The sequence below is a fragment of the Rhagoletis zephyria genome, unplaced genomic scaffold, assembly GCF_001687245.7.
Source record: "Rhagoletis zephyria isolate East Lansing unplaced genomic scaffold, Rhagoletis_zephyria_1.1 Rzeph_scaffold_07014, whole genome shotgun sequence".
NCBI classification, from domain to species: domain Eukaryota; kingdom Metazoa; phylum Arthropoda; class Insecta; order Diptera; family Tephritidae; genus Rhagoletis; species Rhagoletis zephyria.
This window is the reverse complement of record NW_016164097.1, coordinates 13,065-33,316: the sequence shown is the minus strand read 5'-3', so window position 1 is coordinate 33,316 and position 20,252 is coordinate 13,065. Positions and strand designations below refer to the sequence as shown.

The 20,252-nt window shown below is 35.2% G+C and overlaps 1 protein-coding gene across 1 annotated transcript; it reads right to left on the bottom strand.

The window, feature by feature from the left end:
- Window positions 1–307: 307 nt before the first annotated feature.
- Window positions 308–19,805, bottom strand: LOC108373767 (uncharacterized). Its single transcript, XM_017629712.1, has 6 exons — window positions 19,777–19,805; window positions 17,689–17,843; window positions 7,726–7,862; window positions 7,202–7,307; window positions 4,461–4,594; window positions 308–561 (listed from the first exon to the last, which is right to left on the bottom strand). The coding sequence occupies exons 1-6, from the start codon at window positions 19,779–19,781 to the stop codon at window positions 439–441; spliced, it is 660 nt and encodes a 219-aa protein (XP_017485201.1). The 5' UTR covers window positions 19,782–19,805; the 3' UTR covers window positions 308–438.
- Window positions 19,806–20,252: the final 447 nt, after the last annotated feature.

The following is a 20,252-nucleotide window of genomic DNA, read 5'->3' as shown; positions in this document are numbered from 1 at the left end:
GGTGTTAACGCAATTGCGCCGCGCAGCGCAGTGTTACCCATGCCTAGTGGAAAGCCATCATACTGAAAAAGGGTGGGTAAGATTTTCTCTAACTCAGTAGAGCAGGCATTTTAGAGCCTCAACCTAATGCAGCCATGTTAGACGTAACCCTAAGCTAGTCACCTGCAACCGTGGTCCACATATTTAGATTGACGATTGGTATTACACCCTTCTTAGCAGTCAGCAGGAACAGGTCCTATAGACTTTAATTACGATTGGGATCAAAAGATTAATTCCTTACTGAAGGAGACCCAGTCTCGTCCTTTAACGCGGGCGATATGCATTTATGGGCTAAATTAAGAGCTTATTTTTCATGAGTTGCCTTATGAAATCTTAAATTAAAAGATTTTATGATACTTATATATCACATATGAACATTTACGTATTCAATGCAAACTTCTACTCACCCACGTTCAATTCCGATTCATCTATGTGCTTATTGTCCAAATATGTACAACTATATTTCGTTTTTTGTAAAGATGCGTTTTTAATCAAAAGGATACTCGTTGTCCTATTAATTGACTGAAAATATAAAAATATATAAGTAAATACATATGGTTGTAAATAAATTACATCAACGTTCAAAAAATCACTAAAGGCATAGACAGACGGCAGCGTTGATCCGGATCAACTCGCTATTTCAGTATTATCTCGGGAATTAAGTTTCGGATCAAGTCATAGAGTTAATTTTCAAACTTAATGCGAAACAGGGACATTTTCGATGACAACACTGTCCAAAACGCAGAAAACTTAGAATACAGAAAACATTCAAAAGTAGCGTCGGCATATACCTGTTGTTGTTGTAACAGCATACAAATTCCCCAAGAGTTTTTGGGGAGTGTTGCTGGAGTGACAATCCTGGCCTCGTCGGCGGCAGTGCATTCACTACATCAATTTAGACGGTTAATTTAGTGTCAAGAACATTCCAACAAAATAAACCAAGCGGGAAGAAAAGTACTGAGAGCAGTTTGAACGGAAGCAAAATGAGCACAAAAGTTTCGGAAACGGTTCCATAAAGAACAAAAAGCGTACAAAACTTTTGGGAACGTTCTCAAGAAGAACAGAATGATAATAAAACTTTCTGAAACGTTTCCAAAGAAAATGAAATGCCTACGAAAGTGTCGAAAACGTTTTCAAGGAGGATCAGATAAGAACAAACGTCTAGGTACGTTCTGCTTGAAAACAAAAAACCAGAATCAAAGTTTTGAGAACTTGACGTTAAAAACGAGAGGGGCATCGGCGTATTAGGATGAAAAATTTTTTTCAGTGGAAGCCGTGATTGTTAATTCTAAGCCAGAGGTAAGCTTGATTTCAACTTCCAGATCGTTTATAATTAGGGTGAACTGTTCATTTACGAAACAATTTTTAATTTTCTGTAAAAGAAAAGTTCGTGTCTTAAGTCTTTCGTTTACTTAATTTGTAGAATAATCTTGCAGTTCTTGTTTGATTAATTTTAATTTTCAAACATTTCAAATCAATGCAGCACTATGAGAAAAATGTTGTTCTCGTTTCCATTCTTCGGTAGAATAGTTCAGAGAAGATTTGTTCCTGTTTCGTTCAATGTCAAAATGTTCTTGAGACTTTGATTCCCAATTTGTTCTTCAAGAGAAAGTTTTTTAGACTTTTATTCCCGTTTTGTTCGGAGACCTTTGGTCCCATTTTGTTCGCTTAGAGAACGGTCCCCCGGAGTCTTTTCTTACATAATTACCGTTGAGCATGTACTCGAAGGTCTTGTTCTAATTTCGATTTGGGTTTTTAAGCGTTCTTGGAAACAAAACCACAAGAACGACACTTAATTTCGATCATGTGTACCTTTTGTTCTCGGTCCCTGGTAATTTTGCATAAATGAATTACAAGAAGCTGAGAGTTCGCTTGAAAACGATGTACCTTCATTGTAGATTCTGTGATTGGCGCATAAATACATACATACATATGTGTATGCACTATCTATGTATGTACTACAAGTATACACGTGACTACGGTGTAAGAAATAAAATACAGAAATACAAAGAAAAGTATCTGCCATAGGCTTACACTTACCTACATAAATATAAGTATGTATTTACTTATATATACTTACATACGCATGTGTGCGTAGTTGTGAGGAAAATGTAATTTTCCAAACGTGCGAACATAATTAAGTAGCCTAACATGCATAGCCCTACCAATTGGGGGCACTTGTGTGAAAATTTCGCACAAACAATTCGCAACGAATCTTAATTAAATCAATCAAAGAGACACGTGTGTATGCAAATGCAACAACATCGGCGACAACAAATTCTCGCGAAAAACCAATCAGAAATATAGTAACAAATGAAGCCGTATAAAATGTATTTCGAGAACGTGAGAATCTCCAGTGTTACGTATAAACTTTGAATTCCTTGCGGATTTCACAAGTGCCACAAAGAAGCAAAAATAAAGCGATTACAATTCTTGTAAACTAAATTTTTTCTTGTTAGTAGCTCATAGTACAAACATATTGACTAACGTACAACATACATGTGTGCGCATACACACCCCGCTTCACTTGAATAGATACCTACTTTTTTCTTAAAAAATTTTTTTTTTTTTTTAAGTGGTGAAAATAAAGCAATTGCTTTATAGAGATTGATTGTGAACAATACGAAAAATATGTTTTAAAAATAACTTTACAACGCAATGTGGCCAATTTTCCAAAAAAGCTGGTCTAAAGTCGAAAAGTGGTACATGCAAACCATGTTTTTTGGTTATTTTTAAAAGTTTTTAATTTCACCACATGGTTTATAAACTCAATTAGCTATTGTAATATCTAGTAGTATTTGTTGTTAAATTTACTTCACGAAATTCCAAAAAAAATTTATTTAGCGTACAATTTACTGGTAGATACTGGCAATATTTTCATGACACTCAGTGCACTCTAATGCTTGACGGTATGTTTGTTGTACTTTTTTTATTTTGTACTTGACACAGCACCGCTTATGGTCAGTGTATTGTTGACTTGATTCGCAAACAATACTCAGAATATCGCATTTATTTATCTACGAATATATGTAATGTCTACTTGAGTAGAAGGTGGACAGTGCACAAAAATCTAGACAGACGTCAGCGTTGATGCACATAAGCATATAAGCAGCCCTAATGTGCATTTACTCATGAATTATCTGCATACAATTTGCGTGCAATTTACAAATTTAAAGTTGACAACACTGCACACATTTGGGAATGTTTTTTAAAAGGACTTTGAAATTTTAGGGCCAAGCTAACGCTGGGCCCAATCATTCAAGAGTGTAAAAGGACAGAGACGTCCCTAGTTGCCAGGTCATCAGCCATGAAGTTTCCACGATGTCACTGTGTGACCCGGCACCTAAACTAGCCTTATTAAGAAGTAATCCGACGCGATTGAGCAGTGAGTCTACCGTTTGCTTGATGGCACCCGAAAGACACATCAGAAGTCCAAAACATAGTTTTGGTGGATAGTTTCTGGCAAAATACACCTCCACCAATCCTGTCTCCAAGTTTTGATCCGTCCGTGAAGTTTACCAACCAACTACCACCAGACAAGAGTTGGTTTCATAGATCTAATGAATTACTTTGAGAGACTTCACTTGTTAACAATACCTTCCCTACAGCAGTACAAGGCATTCAACGCCTTTCCTTTCCTCAATGCAAAATTTATGCGAAAGATCTAAAAAAATAATTTATGGATTTTGGGATATTATTAGGAATTAAATGGGGGGAAAAACATACAAGAAAATTTAGAGAGACATGAAAATAAATGGAATTATGTACCGCCACAAGCGTTACAGCAAGAATTTTTGTTTTCGCAATTTTTTTTTTTTAATTCGGTGGCACTGCTTTTATTTAAGTCTAGCTTTGTTAAGGGTAGTGAGTAGTGTTTGGACATATTTTCATACATTAGTCCTACTTACTAACTTAAAAATAACATTTTGATTTTTTCATTTCCGTGAATGTCTGCCATGGAAATGCAATGTAAAAAGCTAACTCGCTTTTGTAAGTTCCATAATGCGCATCAAGGCTGTCGTCTGTCAATGGTATAAGCTAGTCGCAACTTGTATGCAACAAATATAACAGAGGACGTTCAATGCCCGTTGCTTAGCTGGGCAGTGTAAAATTTCTTATACACTTGCATAGCCAATATCGTGTGCTTCGTAGGCATAGGCGCGTCTCTGCTGCCCCAGCAATAACGCAGACACACTTTATGGAGATTTTCACTGCTTATCTTTGGTGTTTTTGTTTTCAATGTTGACATTGTGCCAACAGCAATCGTTGATAAATCAGTTGTAATGAACATACATATGTATATATGTTGCAATTGTCTGCGTTAACTTGTCTTGGCATTGCAGTTTAGCTGTACAATCAGTCAAGTGGCCATTACATTCGTGAGAATTGGGAGTGTTAAACTTACATAGATATCTACTCACCACAATATCAGTTCTGATGTTCTCCTTGCCGAGGTCTTTTTGAAAATAGACTGGTTGGTCTTCATCATGTTTACATGTAAGCGCGGCATCATCGCCCTTTCCCATTTCGATAACAACCGTCTGTATTACACTATCTAAATAAAATAATATAAATATCTATTATTAAAAATTACGTCAAGATTTAGATACATACATATTATTAAGAAATCTAAACCATCTTTTAAAAGGGAATATAAAAATCTGTATAACAAACTATTCAAATACTGCTATCCTACTATTTTGGACTTCACCAATTGAAAAAGTACATAGAAACATATCTGTTACAGAAACAACAACAATGAACTCACGATGACTAGAAATAATAGCTTGGTCATATGTGTAAGCGGGGGACTTCCATTCCATACGCCCCAAGTTTAGGAAATATCTCGTTTAAAGAAATATTACTTTGAGAAAAAAATTATCAAACCATGAATATCATTCCATTGCGGACTTTCAGTGTGAAGACGCACTTAGACTTGTAAATTAACTGTCCTTTGCCTAAAAGAGCAAGAGATGATACAAAGAAAAATGGGTGGGTTAACGGTAACGGTAACACCTAAGAGGGTGCTTTTTTAGAAAAACGTTGCATTCTTACAACAAAACTCCGAAAGCGGCTCAAATCGGTTTCTGAAGCTCTTCGGGGGTGAAAAAGAAGTGAGAACCAAGGTATTTAAACCTTAAGTCTGGCATTTCTTGGCCATTTTCGAACCTCCTTAAAACGTATTAGATATATATTTAGTCAAATTCAAATAGTTTTACTGTAATAGTAGTCGTCCCTCGGTGGACAATTTCAAACGTCCAGTCTAATTCTGTCATAAAGGCAGCGTAATTATAGGTCTCTGTGAAATAAAAAGAGCGAGGTCGATGATGAGTTGGCGCGAGAGTCTTTAACTGCCTTCTTAGGACCCGAACTATTCTGTGCTGCATAATCACTGAGAGTGGTTACACTCTGAACGCAGTAAGTACTGGGAGTCAGCCAAGCTCTTAGGATAACCTTTCAATATATTGGATGTTGTTTAACTATATAGAATTGACATCAGGCTACCGGATATCTAACGGGCCACAACCAACAACGATTTCATATGCATCGTATAGGTGTTATCGGAGAGTCGGTATGCCGGCTCTGCATTGAGGACGAGGAATATTCGGAACACATTCTTTGTGACTGTCACAGAGATTTATTTATTCAAACCACCAATGCTACAACATCCTTTAGAGAAAGGAACTCGACTGTCAAGGCCCCTTAGGATTTATTACGGAAGCCGAAGGTGTATTGTGCCTACTAGGTTAAGGACAATATTTAGAGAAACAACTTTTTGGGCACCAATACTCAGGTGAAGTAGTAAGCTAAACTTGGGATCTGTCCGTTCTTTTTAGAAATAAAAGGCGCAAGTTCACAAGAAAGAGAAAACGAAAAACGTTAGAATGAGTAAAGTTCGATTTACGAAGCAAGTGAGAAACATGCATACATATATATGTATGTAAAACTGCCAAATCATTAAAAAGTATTGTAAGCTCTTCTTTCATAATAGTTAGGCGTAAAATTAAAATTTCATTGGAACATGGATTATGTGAATGAGATGCGCCATAATTTGACCCAATTAAAAATTACGATGAATACAAATTTTAAACAAGTAATCCATAGCTAAATAGTTAATAAAAAATAGTATATTCAAATCGGAAATTCATGTAGATTTATATATATTTAGTTGACATTACTTTGTTTTATAATAAATACAAATAATAAATTAATAGTAAAAATCGTAAATTCATTTACATAAGCATATAAGCGTGTAGATAAGATAGGAAATAGTATAAAGCATGTGATGACCCTGTACCCCGACTTGTCAAGGCATCACTTTGTTTACAAGTTCTATTACGTACATAAAGTAAAATCAATGAGTACTTACAGTGGCGGATCCGCGGGTACAAAAAAATCGCTCTACTTGTGTAAAATTTTCCATCCGCCAAAGTTAGAGACGTATGTATGTATAACAAACCCGTTCCACACCAATATTATCATGAGGCGTGGAGAATCGCGTAGACTTGGACCCAGGTGGGCAAAGTGCCATAAAATTGTATGGGGGAAGTTACATAGTGGAGAAAGTAAATCTCACAAAAAGCTTTTTAGATTTTTAAGTTTCTGTGCAAGAAATTACATTTATGTATTTGCAGGTATAAGGACAAGGCTTTTATGAAAAAAAAATGTATGGCCAGGTGGCGCACGGTGTGGAAAACTAAATTTTTTTGTGATAAAATCTAATATCTCGAGAACGAGAACGAGAACACCCTTAAAATTACCTTAAAAATTAGGTAAAACTTTTTTTCTTTTTTCACCTGAGAACAGTATGGAATGCGTCAAGAAACCGAAAAACGCACTATAGTTGTATAATTTAAGGTGCAGTGCATCCTATTTTTAAGTAAAAAATAAGTAACTAAAAATTTTAATTTTGGAGGCAATTTTAGAATTAAGTTAACCTTAAAATCTTCCTTCAAATCAAATTTTCTGAATTTTTTTCGTTCTCGATATATTACATGAATTGTGTAATTTTTCGCACTATGTGACGCTTGAATCGAGTAGCTGAATCTATACATTCCGCAAGCAGTTATATTTTCTGATCTGAATTTTGAATTGTGCCCCCTTTGAAGATGGTGTGTGATATGTATTAAATTTAAAATGAATAACAGCCCCAAACACTTACCAATTGTCAAAATCGTTTCACTTAAAAGAGTTCCATTTTGAAAGCACAGGTAGGTTGACGGTTGATGAACTCCATTCAAAACTAACACGGCATAGTTACTTAGAAGCTGAAAAAAATTTACAATTTAGGAAAGTGCATTCATGAAGCACATATGTACATTAGGGTGGTTCTTAAATGTAGGAAGCAAATTTTTACATCATATCTCCTAATCTTCAACACCTACGTCGATTCTACTATGGTCGAAGATATCACATATATAAATGTTTGTCCCGATTGAAGTCGATTAAAGCGTGCCACACAGTAGTCAAAGTTCAGATTACCCTATGAAGACATATTAACCGTCTCCAGTCGGGACCTAAATTTATATGTGATATCTTTGACCGTGGTATTACCGATTGAGGGGGTGAGACTGAAAAATCGTTAATTTGATTTTTTAAGGACTACCCTAATGTACATATATACGTAAATATATACATATGAATGTATATATGCATGTACTATGTACTTCTGTATAACCAACTAACCTCATTTTCGATGTCGAACGGAAACACGAACTTTTCGATAGACGCATCATAAAAGTAAGTTTGTGAACGATTCGAAGTCTTACACAATATAGTGGCATTACCATATTTGCCCACTCTTATACTACGCCTTATGACATCTGAAAGCAAGACAGAAATATGTAAATACATGTGTATATACATTAGTTGATTTTTAAGGAAAACATAAATAAACAAATATAAATCATATTACATCGGTTGTTGGACACAAACTCAATGGGTCGATCATAAATACGGAACCCCTCTGAAACAACCTCTTCATTTTCTAAACATTCAATGTGTGTTTGTGGTGGCCGCTGTGGTGTAGTGGTTAGAAGTGCCTCTCGCCCCTCCACCAAGGCGCACGCCACTAACCGGAAGAGAACCTCGGCCAAACACTAAATAACATATTGTGTAAGCACAAATCTATTATCTTCAGAGTCGACTTTATTTCGACTAGGATTATACTCCTTTGAATTATACTTTAGAAACCTGTGGCAAAACTCTCCAAATACCTCGAAAAAAATTTTAAATGTTCAAACTAAAAATTTCTTACTGCTCTTTTAATTTAATATGAAACCTTTTTTTTGAAATTGAACGACCGGTGCAGATCTGATGACGTTACCAAAACAAAGTTGACTCTTAACCCTCTGCGATTGACGTGATAGTCTGACAGACACCGAAGGTTCGACATTTTTCCCTAGCTTCAATAACGTTGATTACTAGAAACGCCTATTTTTCAACATAAAGTAAATAATCAGTACTTAAAATATTTATGGAATTTCCAGTTTAAGTCGAAAGAAAGTTTATTAATAAATATCTAGTATATATATTTTAATCTGGAAAATTGGTGTCAGAAAGACTACACGTCAGTATAATAGGGAAACTTCGGTCATGTCAGTAGCAGAGGGTTAACTTAGTTGCAGCTCTTTTCACGAACATTTCATTATCAACTGCCACTAACTTTTGAGTTGACTTTATTTTGACTATGAATATGCCCCAAATTCTTTAATAAGTTAAATGAATTATTAATAAATAGAAGGCTTTATTTGCGAACTAAATTTAGAGGGATTTCCACGTATTTGAAAACTTAAATAATCAGTTCATTGAAATTTGTACCCTAATGTAAAATTAAAGAGATTTAAGAAGATTTAAGTTTAAATATACTTATGAAAAGGCTTGCCTCCTGTTTGAAAATCGAATTTATTTAACTTATACGCAAGATATGTGTGTATATATGTATGTATGTATATTAGACCGCGTAAAAAAAATTAAAATCCCTGCAATGCGACCGGTATTCAACACAGATTTTAGTATTTGGTATAGAAATTATCCTCCATGAATCTCCCCTCTCTACGATAATTCTATGAGATCGCGCATTAAGTGTTTCTTTTTCCCATAGAAATAATCCCCAACAACATTTGGCTCATTTACAATTTTGGGTTTGAGATGTGCCCCTTCACATACATTTTTACTTTACACCAAATTATTTCAATGGGGTTTAGCATGGGGCAATATGGCGGTGAACGTAGCACTTGTTCTAGCCCATTGGAAGCATCAGCCACAGCAATCTCAATTCTGGAGTTTGACATGGAGCATTATCGCATACCAAAACTAAGTCGTCCAGGTGGTTACCAAAACTAAGTCGTCCAGGTGGTTTCCCTGCTCCTGCCAACGATGCAAAACTGAGGCTATCCATGCACCACATGTTTCGTTTTTGAATGAACCCCCCTGTGGATCGATTGTCTGACCTTAAACGCGTTACATAGTTATTGACAGTGTCGAAGGAATGATTTAAACAGATTCAATCAGTTCATCAGTTCAGTGACGCTTTTGCATTTTCATTTGACGATTTCTCATTTACATTTCAATAATCTCATTTACAATTGACTATTCTTATTTTCAATTGAGGCTTTCTCATTTACAATTGACGCTTTCTCATTTACAACAGGAAATGGTGTAGTTATTTATCTAAGTATTTAAAACAATTTACATATTTCACTATTTTACAAGCTCCGACGACAAAGTTATCATTCGCAGTTGAACAAATTCTAGTCCGTTTTTTCACTTTTTCAATTAAAAAAGTACTAATAAATAAGAGTCTACGAAATACATATTTTTTAGGGTAAATGGAATTCTATTTCTACGAAAAAAGCCGCTTACGAAATCTGTAATTTGCTATTCCGTAACATTTTGCTGGACAGTTATTAGAACTGGTGCCTTTCAATTCTGTGCGAACTGCAATTCATGAAACCTGATAAAGACATTACAAGCAAATTTGTGTATATATGGGCAATCTCAGAAGCGCGCGCTCATACAATGCGAATTTCATATGTATGTATGTATATTTGCTTTTGAAGAATTTTTTTATTTTTTTTTTTAACAATTATTATTTCATGTAAAGCCGAATTTATGGGTTTGCGTTAATCATTTAAGCATTACTACATAGAGAAGAGATGCAAAAGTGTGTAAGTATCTAGTATGTATGTATGTACAAAGTTGCTAAGTCCATTTTTATAAAAATCTAGAGGAAAATCTTATTATAGTAATTTTCTTCAAGTATTTGGCAAAACTTGGAATACAAAATTTTGCGTGCTTAAAGTAAACCAAAACTCCAAAAATTACAGAAGGATTCGATCTCAACAAAAAGATTTCCAGCTCTTTTGGACTTAACGAATTTGGCTTTCATTGAATAAAAATAATGAAACAATACCTTAATCCTTTTGGAAATTAAAAATTTTTTTAAATTTCTCTTTCTTCCTATATCAAAATATGAGTTTTCACGAAAAGTGGACTTACCAACTGTTCACTCTAAGTTAAAAAGCAATGAAGAGATGTCTATAAATGATTATATTTTATTCTAGGTGAGATAAAAACAATTGTAATAGGCGTAAAAATTACGTATTTGTGATCCATTGTTTCACCATTTAGGGCCGGTTTTTCAATGTCTGATTATCACTACTTCCCAGTTAAACATCATTATCGACGACTTCGTCATCATGCGTATAAAAGCTTAAACAGACGGCAGCGTTGATCTGGATTAACTCGGACTTAATCCGGATCAACTGCAGTTAATTCCCGAGTTGATCCGAATCAACGTTGCCGTCTGTTTATGCTTTAACATGTGATCGATAAAGCAGTGGAGCTTCTACCTCCGATTTGTGTTAATCGGACATTGAACAAACGACCCTTAGAATCGTCTTCACCAAGTCTGGTTAACAATTATCGCCAGTCCTTAGTCTTTATTGCCGAAATACGGCCGCTTTTTTTTAGTCTCTGCCTTCATATATGGACATGAACCCGAATTTAAAAGGAAAGAAATCGAAGTAGAATTTGAGCCAAGTCGATTAGAGGTGTATATTTATTTATTTTTTTTTCAAAAACCAACCGGGGCAAATATAAAAATAACAATTAAAAAGTCTAAGTTGGGGCGAAGCCGAACATTAAATACCCGTCGCACGTATTTAATATAGTTTTTTCACCTTTCCGAAAATTACCGTTACATGGTAAGCACCACCCCTGCCCCTTTTTCAAACATCCTCGATAGTATGTTCAGTTAGACTTAATTAGAAAAAGTTATATACACTCAGAAAAAAACATTTTCTTAAAACAAGAAACCAGTTCCCTTATTTAAGAGTTATTGTTTTTTCTTTAAAATTACAAATTGGTTTATGCTAAAAATAGTGCGTCATTAATTTGAGGAAGTAAATTTAGTCAATATAAGTAATCATTTTATCAGTGCTGTTAAGACGAAGTTAATTTATTTATTATTATTTATTTTAAATTTATAATATTATTATTTTCCGCCTAAAGATCATTGCAAATATCAATTTTGAGTGAATAAGCTTCAGTAGTTGCTAAAATATCGCAGTTTTGGTATTTCTGAAAACTACCGTTATATTGGAGTTGAACGTGGTTATTGTCCGATTTTGCCCATTTTCAATACCATCCGTCCTTGGCTCAAAATTAGTACACATTCTAAGTTTCGTTAACATATCTCAATTTTTAATCGAGTTATCGTGTGCACGGACGGACAGACAGCCACGCCTATGTATGTATGTATGTATGCAGGTATGTAATAAGTATTTACCTTTTGAGTGTGGCAGGTGTCTCAGCTAAACGAAAGAATGAAATATGAAACCAACAAACTCGAATTATAGGCGTTACGAGAAAATTGAATGCATACAAATGTGTTAATGTGTTCACATTGGCACACTCCACCTAATACGTACATATCTATATATTTACATGTACACATAGTAAGTATATATGTATATACAAAATCTATACGGCTTCTTTTGAAACAGTAGGGGTATTCTCTGAGTCTTGCAAAGCCCTTGCATGGTGCACAGATTGCACGGATTGCACGGTTAAAACCGGTTTTCGTATGAGACAGCTTTGCAAACCGTGCAATCCGTGCACCGTGCAAGGGCTTTGCAAGACTCAGAGAATACCCCTAGTAATTTAACTTCGCTGTTTTGGCGAAAGCAAAGTCATGTTTTTATTTATTCTCAGATTTTTACACATATACTTGTCAGTGTTGCCATATTAGTGCTTTTGGAGCTAGATTTAGCTCTTTGATTTTTTATCTAGCTCCGAAAATCAGGATTTAGCTCCTAGCATTTTTTTAGCTCTTTTCAAAATTATCTAGCACCTTTTTAGCTTCAGAAAGTTTTAGTTGTATTTGGTAATATATTAAAATTAAAAATCTATAATTTCATTGTACAAGTGTTGACTAAAATTCATTTGGCTTTGGTGATCTCAGGCTATTTTCGATAGCTTCATGTAACTCTACTTCGATTAATACTTAAATAAATAATATAAAAAAAACTTTTTAATATACAACGCTTTTATAAATGGACTAAAAAGTAGAAAATAATACTTCTCAGTCCCATAGAATTTGTTTTGATAACTTTTGATTTTGAAATTTTAGCAAAAGTCATTATAAACAATCTATGAAATTGAAAATGAAAAACGTGGAGCGCATGCAATACAAAGCATTCGATTTAATTGACAATAGTCAAACTACATAACGTAGACCTAAAATTTCTACAGCGAAAGTAGAACTTTGAAATCGATTTTAAGCGGTCGTTATTCATATACCCACATACATACATTCATATATTACTTTTCATATCAATTCAAGTGTATTACATGCGCCCCACGCTTTTCATTTTCAATTTCATAGATTGTTTATAATGACTTTTGCTAAAATTTCAAAATCAAAAGTTATCAAAACAAATTCTATGGGACTGAGAAGTATTATTTTCTACTTTTTAGTCCATTTATAAAAGCGTTGTATATTAAAAAGTTTTTTTTATATTATTTATTTTCTACTTTTTAGTCCTGTCTGAATAAAATTTTGCAATAGATATTAAAATAATTCAACGATATTAATAGAAAGGTGCACACACATGCATTTACATATGTATGTACATACAAACGAGCACCGATTAATTTTATTTAAAGAATGACGTGTCGTCTATTTCCGCTGTAGCAAACGTAGTACATAGGGCGGCATCTAGATGTCATCTACCTCGCCCTATTCACTACAGCTATCGCCCTATGCACTACTTCACTACAGATGTCGCCCTATTCACTATGCTTTTTTATAGGAGCTTTTCAAAGCTTTGCTTTGGTGTCGGACACACAACATTGAAAGCTTCTGGATCCACAACATTGCAAGTTGATAAAAGCGTTGTAAAAAGTTCCATTCCTAATGCAAATGGCTCGTAAGCAAATGGAAAATGGGCAAGTAAGTCGATTTGTTTCTACCACGTGCTCGAGAGCACACAAACTATACCGGGCAGTAATTCGAGCTCCAATAAGCTCAGACGGTGTATTCTCTCTCAGCCGGCCATGGCAGAAAAGGAAAGTCAAAACTTAAGCGTTGATAAAATTACAAATTTCGAAATGCAGTGGAAAACATACATTTGCATTCATGGGAAACTACAAACTCCACCATCTTGGTTCCATGTTAAAGAATTCAAAAATTTTTACCTTACTAATTTAACCTTAAGAAGAGAAAAAAATAAAACTTTCCAAAAATATTTTGCAAAAAAATTATTAGTAACTCGAGTTTTTATGATCAATTCAAATATCTGAAATTGCAGATTTTAACAGTCTGTAAAGTATTTTTAGTTCATCGCCTAGTTTATATACGTATATGCGTACATATATGTAAGTGCCGTAGCATTAAGTTCGAAATATATGCACCTTATTTTCGTTGTAAAAGGTTTTTTTCAGCACTTAAATTAATAAAATTCGTTATTTTTATTTTATTGAGGAAAGTATAAAATCAACATTACGTCAATAAATGCTCAACTTAAAAAAAATTAGCTTTTCATAGCTACTACTAGTATTATTTAGCTCTTTTTTCGACCGATTTAGCTCCAAACGAAATTTTTTTCTGGCAACACTGATACTCGTAACTGCATATTGACATACATACATAGGAACTTACTACTTAAAAATTTGTGCTCGAGCGTAGTTTCATTATCAACTGCATTTCGTCATAAATTGCAAATTAATAAAGAAAATAAATTAAGAAGACGCTGGCGTGCCGTTTTTATTTTTAAGTACGGAAAGATGCATGAATAAAAAATGTATACAAATATATTTTATTGCCCTCTCAGAAGCTATCAAGAACACTCGGCACACACAATAAAAAAGGAGCAAAAAAACCCCACTGATTAAACTATAAACTTAGGACGCTGATAAATGTACATACATACATACATAAGTAGATACGTATGTACTTACAAATTTGATATAAATACATAAGTTAAGCAGGGTTGGCCTTAACCATCCAAGCATCGCGGACGAGTCATAAATTTGGCGCCCGAAAGGCCACGTAATTCTCGAAGTGCCCGCAGGTTATGGGTGGCCGTACCTATCCTTGCAAATTCATCACTTTGCAATTACCCTCTATATTTCGGTGTACTGGCACCAATACGATTAGTATTCTCGTTCAAAGATCTACGACATTCAGTAGATTCTTAAACTTGCAGGGCTACCTGACTGTCAGAAAAGATCAAACCCACTCATTAATGAACAAAACGGAAAATTTGTGACCAACTTAGGGGAGCTTCAGAAAATCTTTGAAGCCTTCGAGAGTTGATCTGTTGATATGCTTGCATATATACTGGGCGGCATCTTAGCCAAAACTTGAGATATGTTGTTTTTCAAGTTTATTCGCTTAAATACGGCCTGGCCTCATAAAAAAGTCCAACGAGGCCAAGCCGGACGATCTTGGTACCCAAAGACATCGACTCTACGAGAAATTTTTACTTTGAATGATCAGAAGCCTAAAGTTAGCTTTTTGGCTACAAGTTCTTCGTCCACACTTAAGCTTATAATCCACACCAAGTTTTTCTGGTGTTGTAGCTTTCGACGCTCACGCCGACATAGAAATTATAGTTGCATAGCGCATTGATTGAATCATAAAACCTGGGTGTGGAATTTCAACTAATTGGCATCTGATCTTACGATATCTAATAGCGAACGAGTGTGGATATATATACATACATACGTATAGTTTTGCACATAAAATATGCTTAGTAATTTCTTGTTGAATTTGATAATTTTTTCTGGTAAATTTGGTAGAAAAATAAAAAAATCCTTGTGGCAACACCGGCCCCATTTTCTTCAATTTATGAAGATAATGAGGATGCTTGTTAAGAGATTGGTGTAATTATTAACTTGGAGTAAATTGCGTCCTTAGTTTTTGTAATATCGGAGTTTTCGTATTTCTGAAATTTACCGCTATACATATGGGAAGCTGGGATTTAAAAATCTTTCAACATACTGCTTTTTTGTACCGAAGGCAATAACTGTACACAATTTGGCAGAAGTTGATAAATCGTTTACCGAGATACACATACATATATAGTCATACATATGCAGATGGTGCCACTGCCATTTTCCAAAATTTTGCAATAATCTCGACAAAAGAGTTGGTGGTGGGGTTTATTCGGAACAGTTAGGCATATCGTTTAGCTTCCGCCTTCCTGATTACTGCAGTGTTATCGCAACGTGCACACGGACAGACAGACATGACCTAATCGTCTTCTACATGCATTCTAAGCATTTTGGTGTACATTATCTACATCTATCTCGATTGCTTTAAGCTGTTACAAACAACCGTAAAGCGAACAAATTTATAGTTGTGTTTAGTGAGCTGCTCTAGGTTACGCCAGGGTAAATAAGATATCTCACAAAATTGTGTTTCATGCGGATTTTTCTTGCTCTAACTTACTCAAATTTTTGTTTCATGAGCCTACGCTAAGAGGAACTAGAGCAACTTAGAGCCCGATTTTCTGCACCAGCTTCTTTGAAGGAGTATCTTAGAGCAAGCAACTGTTTTGAGAACTTCTGCTTGAAACGTGGTTCATGAGATTTCTGATCTTAGTTGCTCTAACTTGCTCTATTGTTTTGTTTTTTGACAGCTGCTCGATTCTTCCCTAACTTGACCTGCTCTGCACTCCTTCGGTCTCATTAAACATAACTATCGAATCGTCCTATTAAAAATCTAGCCTTCAATAATGATGTTGTCCACTTACATGTATCCAAACAAAGGAAAGTATTACTTTGTTTAAGTGATAATTAAAGAAACACTTTCCTGTAAAATTTGCCTTTTGTCGCTTACGATGAAATTGAAAATAGGTTCCAATATATGAACGACAATACTATTTTGCTAAAGGGGCTATACTAACTAAAATTTTCATGTTGTATATATCTTGAAATATTTGTGGTAGGGCATTGGAACTTGCTGTCGAGATAAATAAAATTAATTCCATATTCATGGGAATAATTGGCGGTATTGGAAATGCGGGCGTGGCACCTCCCATAGGCGTAAATTATTAAATCAGCACTAACTTCGGAACCGTAAGTCACATGAATTCGAAATTTTGTATGCAGACATATCTATGGTATGCGCTTGTAGTAAGGTATATATAAATGAATTTGTTTGGGGGCGTATCACTTAACATAGGCTTGGAATTTTTTATCAGCCATAATTTCGGAACCACAAACCGCGGGTAAAAGCTAGTAGGCTATATAACTGCATACCTAGAATTTTTCTAAAAATTTTAAATAAAATGTTTACAAGTTTTGGGTGTTATTGTTAAAGTTTGTTTAATTTTTATAATTTTTGTACGAAGTTTGAAACGTGAATTTATGTGGTGCTGCTGTATTATGTATGTATTATGTGCTAAACTTTTATAAAAAAACTATAAACATTAAATAAACAAAAGAAAAACCCAAAACTTGAATTTGAATAAAAAAAACTATTTGTCGAAATTATCTGGGTTGATTTTTGGCAATTTTTTCATGCAGGTTCTTACATACAAAGTATGTTCGGCAATTATTTTTTGTATTGAGAAAATGAGCAACACCTTCTACTAAAAAAAATGCAAAAACAACGCGATTTTCTAAAGTGAAAATGGGCTATATAACAGCCCAACAGGTACTTGGAATTTATCCTAAAAATCTGATTAGAAGTGTCACATCCCAGTGCCAATTCGAACAATTTTTGAGGGGACCGGTGAGGGTTAACATAATCAGCTGACCAAAAGGGTATATATGTAACAGGGCAAGTCCGCGTACTCTAGGTTTAAGAAAGTGTTACTTTCGCACTAATAATTTTTAGTTATAACTCAAACCATATAACAACATTAAAACTTGTTTAAGCACCCTTCCCAGAATGCAAAAGAAGGTGACTCCGTCCGTGCATTTTCCCTCATCTAAAGTCATTACTCTTTTCTACACATTTCTCTTGTTTCTTTGATAAGTTGTGTAAATCAAGTGTGTAGCGAAAAACAAAACAAAATATTGTAAGCAGCAAGCTGGTCGGAACACACGCGCCTCATTGTCAACAAGCCAACTGGCTTACCTGGATAATGTTGCTTACCTTTGGTAACTGAACACCAACTGAACACTCGTACCTACCGTTTTTTGGTTTCAACGTTGTTATTTCAGACATCGCCGTCATATATGTGGCTGTTGTCGCCGTAGCAATGCCCATTGTTGTCGCCTCCACAGACGCCGCCGCAACGGTCGAGTACAGGAGTATGACGCAGAAACCCAACATTAGCACTCGCCAACTGAAAGTAAATGATGGGAAAAGTAAATTAGTTGCATGCAATTGGAGACGTAAATATGTGCATACATATACATATGTTTGTACATGTGTGCATATGTATTTGTGCAACATTATGATTTTACATGCTTCTGTATGTACATAGTAACTTCCACTAATTGGTTAAATGCATATAAATTGTGGGTAGGTCATAATGATAGATGTGAAGGTTGGCAGAAGTGTAGAGGTATTATTTATTTGCCATAAAGAGAATTTTGCAATATAACATTATTACGAGCATCGAGAAACCGAAACGAAGACTAAATACATAAATACTGCTTTTAAAAAGTAATTAATTTAGTCTTAAACTACCAGCAATCTGCGTAAATAGCGAGGCTCTGGAACAGTCAAAGCTAGGGGTGTAATGTGTGGTTGGCGCATTTGCCAGTGTATAGCGCAATTTGCTTTCCCGAAGTTTTTAAATATAATGTGCTAAGACAACTAAACCATAATCAGTGCTTTCTTTATCTTCTCCAAGGCTTACAACCTCGGTAATGACTGGGGAGCCGAAGCGAGCCTCCACTGGACAGGCTAGGCTGGCTCTTTGGAAATACTTTCACTTGAGTTAAAACAAATCTTTTGAGTACAACTAACATTAAGTTGATTACAGGGCACCTAACCTGTAGAAACTATTTGCGCTCAGTCTCACATGCATCGGATTGGCCTGAAGGCGGAGACGAAATGCTGTCTAAGTCTTGACTAGACTCACAGAGCACAATTCTGGCTATGATAAATGCAAGCCATTTGTAAATGAATTGAAAGACTGTAGGTAAGGTAGACACAATTTTTCAAATACTGATGGATTTACTTTAGTCTTGGTATCAACGGGTTTTTGGGCCCGCTGACTACGAATATGGAGTCAAATTTTGCACCAGGTGGTGTAAGTAGTAATATTTTATTTAACTTATTAAGTATTTAATTGATTCTAACTTTTGAAAACGTCGGCAACTCGCATATTTTAGTATATTTTACATTTAAATTCAGCTATAATCCTTCCCCAAATATTCGTCCGAATATATTCGGGATGGCCAAACGGCCATTAAGGCACTCTCTTGTACCTCTGTTAGATCTCAACTAGTGGAGAACTGTAGGAAAAAGCTGGTCTACATCTCTGATCAATACGAAATTACCCTAATATGGGTCCCGGGACATAGGGCCATTTACGGCAACGAGGCAGCGAACGAACTAGCATGGTGCGGCACTGAGTGTGTCCCACACAAAAATTACCGAAATGTATCACTTGAAGGCCAAGCAGAGGTGGAACCGTAAAAGATCGTAGAGAATTACCCGGCAATTCTGGGTGTCCTACGATCCACTTAAAATCACACCTCTCCTCGGAATAAGCAAAGAAGATACCTACACACTTACTGCTGTGTGCACAGGGTACTGGCCCGTTCGGGTACATGCCGAAAGGATTGGATTGCCCTTTAACAGGTTCTGTTCCAGTTGGCTCGAAAGAGGCAGTCGACACACTTCCTGTGCGAGTGTCCAGCCCTCGCAAGGATGACTCTTAAGAAACTCGGCAAGCCATTCCTGCAGAATGTTTTAGAGTCCAGCTGCCTCTCTCTGTATGACGTACTGAAATTCCTTAAAACTGCCAAGTGGCTGTAGGTTGCACGAGTTGTGTAACAAAAATAACAATCCACTTAAACCAACCCCAAACATTCATCGGAACCACTATTAAACTGTGAATGTTTCTATTTACAGCAGACAGTCTGCTTGATTATAAACTAATCTTATACATACATAAATAACGTCGTTTAAAGTACAAAACCGCGTATCAACAAAATGCAAAACCGCGTTGATTATTGAAATATTGTAAATAAATATAATGATTTATTTCCGGTTTAACTAAAATATAATTAAATATTGAAAGGGAAAATTCTTGCAAAAAGTACCTCATTTTGGGAACGACCAACAGAGTAACAATAAGAATACATACTACGTATGTATTTTGGAAATTTTCCTCCTTTCAATTTTAATATTTCATTGAGACAGTAAATTGTTTACTAATATTTTTTATAATTTCGTGGAAGGGCTCTTATCAATCGCCTTTAACTTGACCTGCACTGACGCATGCATGTATGTATGTACATATGTTTAGAATGTCATATTTTTCACATTCGCGAATGCGAATGCGAATTTACTTGGCATTGCACGAGAGTTGTCAAATAAGGAATCTGTTAAATGAATTTTGCATGTAAGCGGTTACCCAACGCACAGCATTACATACGTATGTATGTAAAAGTCTGTTGGTTTTTGATTTCTACGTAAAAGTGAGATGCTATGCAGTGCAGTGCAAAGTATGCATAATTGAGCTGGGATTTACTGAGAGTTGTTTATTTTAAAAGGTTAAATATTTCGTACTTGCACT